The sequence below is a fragment of the Palaemon carinicauda genome, chromosome 9, assembly GCF_036898095.1.
Source record: "Palaemon carinicauda isolate YSFRI2023 chromosome 9, ASM3689809v2, whole genome shotgun sequence".
NCBI lineage: Eukaryota > Metazoa > Arthropoda > Malacostraca > Decapoda > Palaemonidae > Palaemon > Palaemon carinicauda.
In genome coordinates, this window is record NC_090733.1 from 58,107,574 (window position 1) to 58,122,122 (window position 14,549).

Genomic DNA, 14,549 nt, shown 5'->3' on the forward strand with positions numbered 1-14,549 from the left:
TGAGTTCTTCACAACTATTGAAGAGAGTGTTCTTCACCAAAGGGATGGTTGATAGCGGGTCGTAGATCTTTCCCCTTAGAACATTACCATATTTACCAAATCACGTTCATTTTGGATTCTTTTTCAAGGTAGAAAATTAAGATTTACTTCATCATATAAGTGGTGAGCACCCATTAATGGCAGGTTTTTTCCACGGAGAAGCCTTATACCGAGTATAAATAATTCTCTGGTACACTTCCATCAGGACGACATGGCTCGAGCCCAAAAAAGGGATTTTGATGTAGGAAAAATCTATTTTTGGGTGAGATAGCCATGTCGTCCTGATGGCCCACCCGTTACATCATACTTTTCCCCACCCCTTTGCTCGTTGGAGGCTTATATTTCACAGTAGCTCAGCTGCGACGTGGAATGAGAAGCGGGAGCGTATAGGAACATTGTCAGGTGATAGGATGTATAACGGCTCCTTACTTGTCCTACCCCTTAGTATATTAGACTGGGTAAGGTCTGTTTTGGGTGCAGATATCTATGATTATCTTAGGATACATCCCTGATTATACACAATATCTTCGGATAGTCGTTTCCGGGGGTTACAACCCCGTGATACCTGACGGTAATTCTCTTGTAATATCAATCGCAGAAATATTATACTGTAGAAGTTGCCAGAAGGAACTTCCAACAGGACGACATGGCTATCTCACCCAAATATAGATTTTTCCTACGTCAAAATCCCTTATATATATATATATATATATATATATATATATATATATATATATATATATATATCTTAGAAAGCTGGTCTAGTGTAGAGTATAAAATAGTTTATTCAAGATTTATTTATATATTTCATTTGTGCATTCAAGAGATGAATAGCCAACCCATTCGTGTAGATTCAAGTTTATTTTGTAAATTCTCTAAGACTTTTGTTGTTAATTTCATTAGGTTTATTCAAATCAGTATATGTAAGTTTACTTTATTTTTAAGAATTAACTTTTTACTTCACAAATTTTTGTTATGAAGTCTTACGTAAGCTGTTTGAGAGTTATGTGACCATACAAGAAAATATGCAATTATTGTGCAATGTGCTTCGGAATTTTCCCGAAAAATCTAGTGATAGGTCGAGTGAGTTCGTCTCCCTGTTGTAAGGATAACCGTCCTAGAGTTGCCTGAAAACCCAGAATTCGTCTCTTGATATTTTTAAAACACAGTAGTTGGAAACTCTGGCATACCTGTTAGGCCATCCCCCCTCGCTCCCAGATTTCCTGGAACCTTCTGGAAGTAGCTAAGTCTCATATAAAGGCGACCCCAGGGTTGCATAGATGAAATAGAGAATTTCAGCATTAAGACAGCCTTCTCCCCCTCTCTCTCATACTCAGCTCAGTGTATTGTTTTGAAAGTGTTCAGTGAGATTTTAAAGTTTTGGTGTGTCGGGTTTTTGTAAACATAGTGAGTATTTATATAAATTCTCTTGTTTTGTGTGAAACAAGTGATTGTAAAATTTTCATAAGTATTATTTCTTTTGTCTTAGTCTAAGGTTTATTCAGATATAATATTCCAAGTCAAGTGATTATATAATTTTCAGATCTTAACATTTTTGTCTTAATCTAAGCTTTGTTCAGACTTAATATTTTGAGGGATTTATTTGGTTTTTATGTAAATTCTTTCAAAGTGTTGTAATTTATATAGAATATATTTATTTTTGTAAAGAGTGCATTATTCCAATCACCTGTGTTCAAATTAGTAGATTTGACGAATTGCAGCGGAGAAGAATTTCATCAAGGTGAAGATGATGGCAGAATGAGAAGAAAGAGAGAGAAGACGGGAAGAAATGGAAGCAAGGCGAGAAGAAGAAGAAGAAGAGAGAAGAAAAACAATGTGTGAAGGAAATGGAAGGAAGACAGGAAGAAAGAAAGAAGGAAATGGAACTAAGACATGAGGGATGAGAGAAAGAAATGGAAGCAAGATGGGAAGAAGCAGCCCGAGAGATTGCAAGACATGCGAGGAGAATGGAAGAGGAAGAGGAGGAGGAGGCCAGAGAGATTGCACAACCCTCCTTGGGCATGAAATTTCAACCCTCGTTCCTACCAAGTGTCAAGTATTCGCCGAACCATGGAAACCATTTAAGTAATAATTACGTGTACAAGTTCAACAGTTACAGTATAAGTATGACTGGTACTGTTCCTAAGCAGAATACGATAGTACCACAGCACAATCGTTGAATCATCCTCCTTCAAGTATCGTAAAAGACGGGCTTGGGTTAATATTGTCTGTTTCAAGTGTGGCAAGAGAGGCCATATCAGTAACTAATGTTGGTCGAATCAACTGAAAGCAGTTGCCCAAGTAATTAAGGATAGTTTGACTTCACAGAATGCGAAGACGAAGAAACAATCAGGAAAGGTCGAAGATGAAAATAAACCAGCCAACGTTTACATGACGAACAGGACAAACCCAAACAGTGTGGATACCTTTAAACCATATATTTATGAAGTTATGTTAGCAGCAATAGACGGGAGTGACCGAAACTTGGTTAGGATATTGTGTAACAGGTTGTAACCATAGTGTGGTGGTACAAAGAGTTCAACCGGTGGAGGACCAGTCTCTCACAGAGGACTCTGTTATTTTGAAGGGAATAGGAGGTGAAGAGGTTACCCGTATTTGCTGTTTGAATTTGTGGTAAAGGATTTATTTGCTGTCGAAAGAGTAGACTTCCTGCTGGGTAATGAGGTTGGTGGAGCGCCATTTGTGCCTCGTCCCATTGCAACGGAGAAACCATTGAAGTATAGTCCTTTGACTGAACTTGAGAAGGACTACCCATATTTGTTTCCCAGTTGTGTGATGACTAGGGGTGTGACGAAGTAAGTGGCTACTGAAGAAGAAAAAGAAATTGAAGGTCGCGATGAAGTTGGAGGATTAGTTTTCCAAAGAAGAGGATTCCATTGATGGTATGCAAGAGGATAACTCCCAAGTAAGCCCGAGCAAAGAGGAACAACTAACGAGTGAACAAGATGACGTGGAAGAAATAGAAAACTCAGCGTTAGAAGTAGGACAAGTGAGTAGGAAAAGGCTAATAGGATTTCAACGGAAGAATGCAACATTAACAGAATCATTTTACCGTGTGGTGGATGTGACTGAGGCACAGCAGTCTCCGACCTGTTATTATCTTAAGGATGGGTTGCTTATGAGGAACCATAGGCTCGCCGATATTTCTGAAAATACTGAATATGGGGATATATCATCAGATATTAATTCCCGCACCGCTCAGAAGACAGGTGATCGCTGTAGCGCACGAGACGGGACATGTGTGTATAAGGAAGATGGAGAAGATTATGAAACTTTTTCTGGCCTGGTATGCATAAGGACGTGAGCCAGTTTTGCCGTGCATGTCACGTACGTCAGATGGTTGGAAAGCCAAACGAGTACATTAAGAAAGCTCCCTTACACCCGATAGAAGTGCGAGGAGAACCCTTCAGCAAGGTAATGATCGACATTGTAGGACCTTTACCAAGGACAAAAAAGGTCATGAATATATGTTTACTTTGATGTGTCCAGTGACAAGGTACCCAGAAGCCATAACTGTCAAGAATATCAATGCCCAAATAATCGCCGAGAAGTTACTAGACTTTCTTACTTAGTTTGGTATACCGGAAATCGTTCAGAGTGACCGAGGAACGAATTTCTCATAAAAAATTATTTCAGAACGTAATGAAACTGTTGGATTTGAAACAACAACTATCAACTGCTTATCATCTGGAGACCCAAGGTGCATTAGAGAGGTTTCATCAAACGTTGAACAAATTTCTGCAACGAAATGGGGAATGAATGGGACATCGGACTACCGTTTATGTTACTCGAGATACTGTATGTAATGCTTATCAAGAAAGCATGGGCTGTAGCCTGAATGAAATGGTATTTGGATGAGAAGTACGAGGACTGAAGAAAATTTTAGCAGAAAAATGGAAGGACTGAGAGGTAACGGAAAAAGAAAATGTCAAGGATTTGAGGAAAAGGATCGGCGAGTTGAGGAAATTTTCTTTTGAAGACGTGAAAACGAGTCAAGGACGAGCAAAGAAAAAGGTTGGTATGAAGTTTACGAACAGACAGGTTGCGGTAGGACATCAGCTATTGATTTATTCATCGAAAAGGAGATTCCCCCTCGCCAACGAGTCCCAAGAACCATTCCGGATTTTGGAGGAGAGTAGTAACAGGACCTATGTTATCGAGATATCAGGAAAAGGGAAAAATGTAAGGAAGGCCATTTTAACTTCGAAACCGATACTGCGAGCACCTAATTTCAACAAGAAATTCTTTATCCAAGTGGATGTGTCAGATAAGGGGATTAGAGCTGTTTTATTACAAGAGGACAAGTAATGAATTCTTCATCCTGTTTGTTTTATATCATCGAAGCTGAAGAAACATCAGCTAGCCTACTTGACAGTTGAAAAGGAACTACTAGTGTTAGTCACAGCAATAAACAAGTTTGAGGTCTATGTGAATTAACCACAAAATGAAGAGATTACAGTGTATTCGGATCATAATCCTTTAACTTTTGTGAATAAGATGAAAAATAATAATCAAAGGATAACTAGATGATCATTATGTTTGCAACCGTATTGTATTAATGAAAAGCATATATCAGGTAAAGATAATATGGTTGCAGATTATATATCTTGGGCTGATTCGGTGGATTTAAGCACGGAATAAATTATCTTTTTTGGGGGGAGCTATCTTACGAAGCTAGTCTAGTGTAGAGTAAATACAATAGTTTATTCATGATTTATTTATATATTTCATTTGTGCATTGAAGAGATGAATAGCCAGCCCGTAATAAGAGCTCCTCTCGTGTAGATTTAAGTTTATTATGTAAATTACGGAAGACTTTCATCGTTAATTTCATTGTATTCTTTATTCAAGTCAATTTATGTAATTTTACATTATTTATAAGAATTAACTTTTTATTTCATGTATTTTTGTTACGAAGTCTTATGTATTCTGTTTGAGAGTGTCATGTAACCGTACAAAATAGGAACAAGGGCTTATTTCATGTTATTTTATATTTTTATGAGGTATTGCGTCATGTTTGAGAAGAAATATGCAATTATTGTGCCATGTGCTTTGGAATTTTCCCGAAAAACTTAGTGATAGATCTTATCTTTTTTTTTTTATGTCGGGGACAGAGGGTGGTCAGAACTAGCTTGAGAGAGTTCATCTCCCTGTTGCGAGGGTAAACTTCTGAGAGTTGCCTGAAAACCTAGGATTCTTCTCTTGACATTTTTATATAGTTGGAAACTCTGGCGTCTCTGTTAGGTCAACCCCCCACGCGTCTAGATCCCCAGGAAGCTTCTGGAAGTAGCTAAGTTTCATATAAAGGCGATCCCATGGTTGCATAGATCAGATAGAGAATTCCAGCCTTTAGACAACCATCTCCTCCTCTTTCTCAAACTCAGCGCAGTGTATTGTTTTAGAAGTGTTCTGTAAAATTTTAAAGTTTTGGTGTGATGGGTTTTTGTAAACATATTGAGTATTTATGAAAATTTTCTTAGAGATTTTGTAAACGGCCTTGTAGGAAGGTGAAAGGTATTTGTATCGTGATCTGGTAATCTATTTCATTAAGTATCAAACTTATATATTGTATTGAGATTTAATTTCATGTGAAAGAAGTGATTGTATAATTTTCATAAGTATTATTTTTTTGTCTTAGTCTAGGTTTTATTCAGATATAATATTCCGAGTCAAGTGATTATATAATTTTCAGATTGTAATATTTTTGTCTTAATCTAAGCCTTGATCAGACTTAATATTTCGAGTGATTTATTTGTTTCATGTAAATTCTTTTCAAAGTGGTGTAATTTATATAGAATATATTTATTTTTGTAAAGAGTGTGTTATTCCAATCACCAGTGTTTAAATTAGTATTCACTCATACCCTTGTTAAAGAATCGTAACAAGAAGTGGGGGTAAATAATTGGTAATAATAATTATCAAGTTTAGTTTTTAGTGTACTTAAAAGACCTTAGGGTATTCTGTGTTTCATATATTGCTGTCTGGGAGTTATATAGCTGTCTCAGAGTTCGGGTATTAATTTTTCCAAGTGTAACTGGTTTAATGTAAAAGCAAATAGATGAGTTTGGAATTCGAGACGATGTTTAGCTTTCCTGCCGTAATATATATAATGTTATATGTTTGGTTTCCAGACATGGGACCATCTTTCAATATATATATATATATATATATATATATATATATATATATATATATATATATATATATATATATATATATATATATATATATATATATATATATATATATATATATATATATATATATATATATATGATGAATAAAATAAAACATCATATATCAAATTTAGTTGGCAACACAGAATTATGAAACATGAGGTTGCTTAGAGAGCTTAATTTAGTGAATGGAGGGACATTAAAAGGCACACTACCAACTCAATCTTCTGCTTTGTAATCTAGTTACCTAAACGAGCTACTAGGATAGTGGGGATGCAAGGGTTTAGTAGCAAAAGGGTTTAAAGTAAAGTAATTTAAGACTGTGAAAGGCACAGTGAACATTCCAAATACTTATTGAATGGAACACTAATACCACAAGACCCGACTTAAGAAGTTAGTTTAGGATTACTAACCAGCCAGGAAAGATGAGAATTCCTGCCCTCAAGAGAATACTCAATACCCTTCTAAGATTAACAAAGAAAGCTAATAAGTTAAGCGCTTTTGAAGTTCATCACTATCAAAACATGGATGGTTAAATACGTTTTTAAAGAACGGTGTTGGCATGTCATTACTGTCATCATCCCTGCTATAAATAACTATAGCCTATTCTTCTATGGATTTCCCCCAAAACTAACAGCAAGTTTCATTTGTGCTTTAAACTTGAAAAACACATTGCCATGAAAGGAGGAGCGAGTCGTTTACAATCCTCCAACGGTTATTTAAATCAGAGCATTGTCTCCATTCAGGAATAGCTAATAAATTCAAAGTAAGACATCTAAAAAAACACTAAAACATGCAACATGAAGCCCAGAGAACGATAGTTTGTCCAGTGTATGCGACTAAGAAACTGAAATAACAAAGAACTCCTGGTTCATCACTTTTTTGCTTCTTGTCATCAACAACTAGAATGCCCCATTTTTTATTAGAGGTATGTGTCTATTAGAAGGAAAGAAATTAGGAATTTGTTTATTTTTTTGATGAATGTCGACAATTGGAACTTCAAGAGAAGCAATATGAACATCATATTGGGCAGCCCTAAAATGACTGGCCAAAGAAATACAGTATACATATAAATAACCAGAGGGGAGAGAAAAGATGGAACATCTTCACATAACTCAGGTTCTGTGTAGGTTCGTGTGTATAAATGCTAGATAATTAAATTTGAAAAAAAAAAAAAATATCCTGGACCAAAGCCCTGGAGACGGGGTTGAAGAGTGTTGCGGTGTGAATAGAGGTGGATGATATGCAAGGAGAAAAGGTATAGTATGGGTTAGGTTGTGCATGCCATATGTAGTTTTGCTTAATTGAGTAAGAGTACAGTAAATATAGAAATGGTAGCTCACAACATTTATTTTTCTTTGATAGAAGTGTTTTACTGGTAATTTTTCCTGGTTTTATACCAAACTCATGCTCGTGCTGTAGGTAAGCACTTACAGAGCAAAATCAAGTACAATAACTCACATATGGTTATTGGAGTAAATTAATTTTTTCACCCATGTTTTTATAAATTTTGATTAACTACTAAATTACTATAAACTTGGGATAAACTTGTGTAGTACATGGTTTTACCATGCTCCAGATAATTTTTATTGTTAAAGAGTTGGTAGTGATTTAATCATTGCTTTTGTTTGAAGGTTTTCAAAGCTGCTACATCACAAGAAGCACCTAAAGGGATTCCTCATAATACTCAATCCAAAGGGTGTTTTGGATTTGATGTTATGGTTAAATGGACTGAAGGAGGTATGTTTTAGTGAACTTTTTTTTGGGAAATCTTGGTGCATGCAGGTTGTATGTATTTTACAGTACGTTGTTTTCCTTAAAGAGCAGGTGAATGTCAATAAGATTTTCTTTAGAAGGAGTTTCCCTCATCACATAAATTAGTAATCATCTTTTAGTAATAAAAAGAAGAATTATTATTATTCTTGTTTTTGGTGTTAATGAATTATTATTATTGCTGTGGTATCAACATTATTGTTTTTATTGTTATTCCTTATTATTATCATTATTATTATTATTACTTATAACTGTTGGTGTGTAGTTCGAATGTTATAAATATTCTTGATAAGAGTTTAGATTTCATTAAAGAAGTAGACTGAAAGTAAAGGAAACAGAATAAAGTAAAAAGCAGAAAGCAATGTGACTGGTGATGTATCACTCTTGTAAGATTTATATCTCAAAGAGACTGGAATGGGATTTTGCATGATCTTTTGGGCTTTAATTGGTCACAATTGTATAGTAGGGTTGATCTTGTATTCCCTTTGAATGAGAATCTAATCAACATAATTGATAGGCGTATCCCCTCTCGCGTGGTAAGGTACCGAGTGAAGGACAAATCATGGTTCAATGATGATTGTTGACATACTTATTTGGAGAACCAAGAGGCCTATCATCTTTGGAAGAGTAACAGATCAGATTTGACTTGGAATAACTATACTCAGCTTGGAGCTTTTCCTCGGAGAGTGTATGTTTTAGCTGAAAAGGAGTACAATCTAACCATAAAAGAAACCCTTTCTGGTACAACCCAGGAACATAAGTGGTGGACTACCTTTAAATCTGCACTCTTTGGTGTAGATGCAATAGTTCCTCCTTTACTTAAACCAGGTGGCTCAGTCACTCACTGTCCAAAGGAAAAGGCAACCCTTTTGGCTGATGTGTTTGACAGTAAGCAAAGTAATGAGAAACTCTAACTTATTCATTCCTGTTTTCCTGAGTTAGTTTAGCGTTTCGATCTCTGAAATTAAAGCTCTCATGATGGACCTTGATGCTTATGGAGGTGTAGACCCGAATGGTATTTTTCCTTTGTTATTTTATAAAGACAGCAGATTTCTTAGCTCCAAAGTTATCTGTTATTTTGCGCAAGTTAGCAAGAAGAGCAGCTTTTAGTACTTGTTGGAGAATTGGTAATGTTACTCCATTATGTAAATGTGTTTGCGGTAGCTCAAGTCCAACTGATTACCGCCCAATTTCCATATATCCTATATTATTCTAAAGATTTTGAATGTCCTTTGGCAAAACTTCTCAATAGGTTTGCTGAAGGCTCCCTAGTTTGCAATTTGGTTTTTATAAAGGCCTTGGATCATGTGATGCCCTTCTTACAATCTCCAATGCTATACAAAAATCCTTTGATTATGGTCAGGAAGTTCATATGATTGGCCTTGATTTTAGTGCTTCCTTTGACCGTGTTAATCATGAGGCCTTTGCTTTCAAACTCAAACAGTTGGGAGTGGGTGGGTTGTTTCTGAGCATTATTATTGAACTTTTAAGTAATAGATCTCAAAGAGTTGATGGTCATCATAGTGAGTACAGGAATGTTGTATCTTGGCCCATTACTTTTCATCTTATGTACACATGACATGGTGTTTTCTCTAGAAAGTAGCTTGTTGCATATGCAGATGATGCTACTCACTTTGCATAAATTCCATCTCCTGAATGTAGTTCTGGGGTTGCAGAATCCTGAATAGAGATCTAGCTAAAATTATTGCATGGTGCAAGTTATGTGTTATGAAGTTAAATCCTAACAAAACTCGAAGTATACCTGTAAGTAGGTCAAGGACAGGGGCTCCTCAACATCCAGATCTTAAGCATTGATAATGTTTTTTTAACTTTGTATGACTTACAATTTTAGGTGTGATTCTCGACAGCAAATCTTACTTTTGAGAAACACATTAGATCTGTGTCTTCTTCAATTGCACTAAAGATTGGCGTATTGAGAAAGTCTTTTAAGGTTATCGGTGATCAATCTATTCTGAAGAAGAGTTTTAATTCTTTCATTCTACCTTGTTCTGAGTATTGTTCTCTTATCTGGTCTTCAGGTGATGATTCTGGTCTTAATCTGTTGGACAGGAACGGTTTATTAAATTTCTTATTCCTGATCTAGATATTAATCTTTGGCACTGTCGTTCAATTAGTTCATTATGCATGTTGCATAAGATTTTTCATAATTCTTACCATTCTTTACATTCAGATGATCTGGGCAGTTCCATCCTGTTCATAATACTAGGCATGCAGTTAATTCTAATAGTCAGCCCCTCTCCATCGTAAGGCTCAATACTACACAGTATTCTAGAAGTTTTATTCCACATGTGACCAAGTTGTGGAATGATCTTCCTAATTGGGTAGTTGAATCAGTAGAACTTAAAAGTTCAAATCTGCAGCAAATGTTTCTGTGTTGAACAGGCTGACATAAGCCTTTTTATAGTTATATATGAATTATCTGCTTTAATGTTGTTAATGTTTTTTAAAATATTTTATTTTAATTTTACATTTCTTTTATCGTTTATTTATTTCCTCATTTCCTTTCCTCGCTCAGTTATTTTTCCCTGTTGATGCCCTTGTGCTTATAGCATTTTGCTTTCCCGACTGGGGTTGTAGCTTGGTTAGATATAATAATGATAATCCCTTCACCCGCATTTACATTGATTTCTGCCTTATGTTCATATTTCTTTACTATGAAAACTTGACTATATCAGCGTTTTTCTAGGAAACTAAAATAGGGCCTGGTTTTTTCCTTCCAATAGACGTGGGCTACTGGTAAAGTAATAAGACATTCTAGCAGTTAATGGTAATAAACCAGACGCTTGGGCAAGCCTTGCTTTGTCTTCATTTTCTGCATCTTTGTCGTGTTAAACAAGAAGTCCCATACTCCAGATTGCTCAGCATTTAAGGTTTTATTGCATTTAGAGATTTCTTCTGAATTTGTTAGTAATTACTTGTTAGATTTTTCTAGGGAATTGTTTTCGGGCAATCATGATCTTCATTCTCATTACATCTTTATCATAAAAGGAATGTGATCAAGATAGCCACTGTGAGGAGTTATAAACTCTTCACTATATACTTCTTAAGGAAAAGTGTTTCTATGGTTGCTCTATAAATCATAAAATAAAACTTGCTTTTATTTCTGGGGGAAATTCAGAGAGGACTAGGCTAGTTCATTACAATAGTGACACACCAGCACTGAACTCCAATAAAGCCCAATGTAAGCTCTGATGCTGCTTATTCTAGTCATGAGAAATTACTAGTTCTAAGACACCTTATACACCTCAATATTTTCAATTTGTTTTAAATTCAATGATTTATTCCATCAAATGCAAAGAAAGTTGACAATGCTAGCCAGCTCTCGTTAGGTGTTAAAGCCATCTAAGCCACAAATACTTTCTGACTTATGTAAGATGAATAAATTACTTAGGTAGCTAGGTCAAGGACAGTTGCTCCTCAATATCTGGATATGATGATTTTTTTTTTAACTCCGACTTACGATTATAGGTGTGATTCTTTCTAGCATATTTACTTTTGGGAAATACATTCAATCTGTCTCTTCTTCAGTTGTACAAAAAATGGCTTATTGAGAAAGTCTTTTTAAGATTTTTGGTGATCAATCTATGTGGAAGAAGTGTTTTAATTCTTTCATTCTGGCTTCTTTTAACTGTTGTTCTCCTGTCTGGTCTTTGGCGGCTGATTCTCATCTTATTTTGTTGGACAAGAACTTACAGTCTATTAGATTTCTTCTTCCTGATCTAGATATTAATCTCTGACACTGTTATTCATTTAATTCGTTATACGTGTTGCATAAGATTTTTCATAATTCTGACCATCTTTTGCATTCAGATCTTCCCGGACAGTACCATCCTGCTCGTAATACTTGGTATGCAGTTAACTCTACTAGTCATGCCTTCTCTATCACTAGGCTCAATACTATACCATATTGTAGAAATTTTATTCCAGCTATGACCAGGGTGTAGAATGATCTTCCTAATCCAGTAGTTGAATCAGTGGAACTTCTAAAGTTCAAACTTGCAGGGAATGTTTTTATATTGAATAATCTGACATAAGTTTCTTTGTATAGTTTGTTTCTGGAAGATCTATTTTAATATCCTATTTTAATATCCTATTTAAATATCCTATTTTAGTTTCCTATTTTAGTTTTTCGTTACTTTTCTTGTAGTTTGTTTATTTCCTTTTCTTTCCTCACTGGGCTACTTTTCCCTCTTGGCGCCCTTGAGCTTATAGCATCCAGCATTTCCAGCTAGGGTTGTAGCTTAGCTATAAATGATAATAATAATCATCATCATCATTCCTCCTATGCCTATTGATGCAAAGGGCCTCGTTTAGATTTCGCCTGTCATTTCTATCTTGAGCTTTTAATTCAAAACTTCTCCATTCATCATCTACTTCATGCTTCATAGTCCTCAGCCATTTAGCCCTGGGTCTTCCAACTCTTCTAGTACCTTGTGAAGCCCAATTAAACATTTGGTAAACTAGCCTCTCTTGGGGAGTGCAAAGAGCATGCCCAAACCATCTCCATCTACCCCTCACCATGATCTCATTCACATATGGCATTTCTAATCTTGTCCTGCCATTCAACTCCCAATATTCTCATTAGGGATTTGTTCTGAAATCTTCTAAATCTGTTTGAGATTGTTTCATTGCCATATCATGACTCATGGCCATACATTAACACTGATTTCACTAAACTTATATACAGTATAGTCTTATTTTAATATTTAATTTAGGCGACTTCACTTTCAAATTTATCTTAACCTACCCATTATCTGATTTTCTTTTTTTTTCAATCTTTCACTAAACTGTAATTCTAAAGAGTCTGTAATGGAGGATTTGCTGACGATTTATCGGAAAACAATTATTAAAAAGACAGTTGTTCTAAAAACTTTTTTTTCGAACACCAATTATTCGAAAATAATTGTTCGAATTTGCAATTGATCGAATTACAAGATATTCGAATAGGCAATTTTTCTAAATTAATATTGTTTGAATCCATGAGTTACAGCGATTTGTTGAGTTGGAGTAAGAATTTATTGTTTTTGGGGTTTATAAGTGAATAAGTAGTTATATGAGAAACAACTCAATTGCATTGTTTGTCTTTTAAGTAAATATATAAAAAAATGAACCGTAAACAAATCCTACTTTCGAAAATAAACATTAATAAGTGAATGAGTACTTAAATGAGAAACAACTCAATTGCATGGTTTTTCTTAAATAAATTTATAGAATATAGATAAAAATAAAAAGTAACTGTAAACAAATCCTTCTTTGGAAAATAAACATTAAAATTCTCACTGTTATTTTGGATGTTTTTCTATTAACCCTGGATAGGTACGCTCCTCGGACACCCCTTTAAGGGTATACTCGGACGCGAACGACCCCGACGCCAAAAAAAATTCTTGAAAAATCAGTTTTTGCAGTAACCTCCTTTTTTCTTTTGCCAAAAAAAACTTCAATGAATGCTTAAAACAACTGTAAAGATAAATACTACTCATCTGCAGAAAAACTATTTATTATAAATATTTTAAAAAATTAAGTAGAAAAAAAAAAGACCTGACATAAAAATTCATAAAAAAAAAGTTTATACATATATACACAAATCCTTTTAGGAATTGATTCTTGAATGTTTAGGACACATCTTGGTGTATTTTGGATGAAGTCAGACCCATGGAGGTTAAGATCTGAAATGAGAAAAAAAGGGTAACTTTTTTTGGCCAAAAAAATTTGTCCAAATTTCATGAATTTTTTTGGGTACCCAAATGAAATAGGAAGTGGCTAATTTTTTTAGGGAATAAACATATGTTATCCTAAAATAAAAATATGTAAAAAAATCTTCATTATTTTGTAAATTACATTTATATCAGGGGCCATATCTAAAGGTAATTTTTTGAGTACTTAGAAATTTCGTAAAAAAATACATATATTTAATATATAATATGATATTTATGCAGGTAAAAATATACCAAAATATCACAAATTCTATAGGGAACAAGAATATATATAGATAGGGCAGCTTACGCTTCGGATATGTCCACAAAATGGCCGCCAACCACACTGACTCAGACTCCCTAATCTGCCACTTGAAATGTAGGAAGGGTATGTCAATTTCAAGGTGTTATTTACTAATCTAATTATTATTGGATATGCATAAAAATTGTATGGTGGGTTGCTGGATAATTGTCGATTATTTTACGACTATAAAATTAAAATTCTGACCCAAAAAATTTTTTTTGAAGGGAAATAAAATCGAAAAAAAAAAAATGTAAAACAATATAATATTTTAGCTAAAAAAATTTGATGATATTCAATCAAAAAAAAAGTAAACAAAATTTTCCGACAAATAAACATCTAGAGGAATCATTACTCTGTGATAGTTCCTTAGTACGTAGTAATTTTGAAAGAATTGGGAAAAAACGAAAAAATGGCAATCACCGGAAAATCGAACACATACCTATATATACGCCATATCTGGCTAAAAAAAAAGATAGGCATGGGTAGCCAGATCATCTAGAAACACTTTCCAACACTATAAAA

At 34.6% G+C, this 14,549-nt stretch overlaps 1 protein-coding gene across 2 annotated transcripts in view; it reads left to right on the plus strand.

Annotated features, from left to right (window-relative positions):
- The window catches only part of TTLL12 (Tubulin tyrosine ligase-like 12), a 799,864-nt gene that overhangs the window by 764,291 nt on the left and 21,024 nt on the right, over positions 1-14,549 (plus strand). For both annotated transcript variants that reach the window (XM_068380043.1, XM_068380041.1), the window contains one exon: positions 7,871-7,976. In XM_068380043.1, the coding sequence (XP_068236144.1) occupies positions 7,871-7,976 (106 nt within the window). The remainder of the gene's footprint in view (positions 1-7,870; positions 7,977-14,549) is intronic.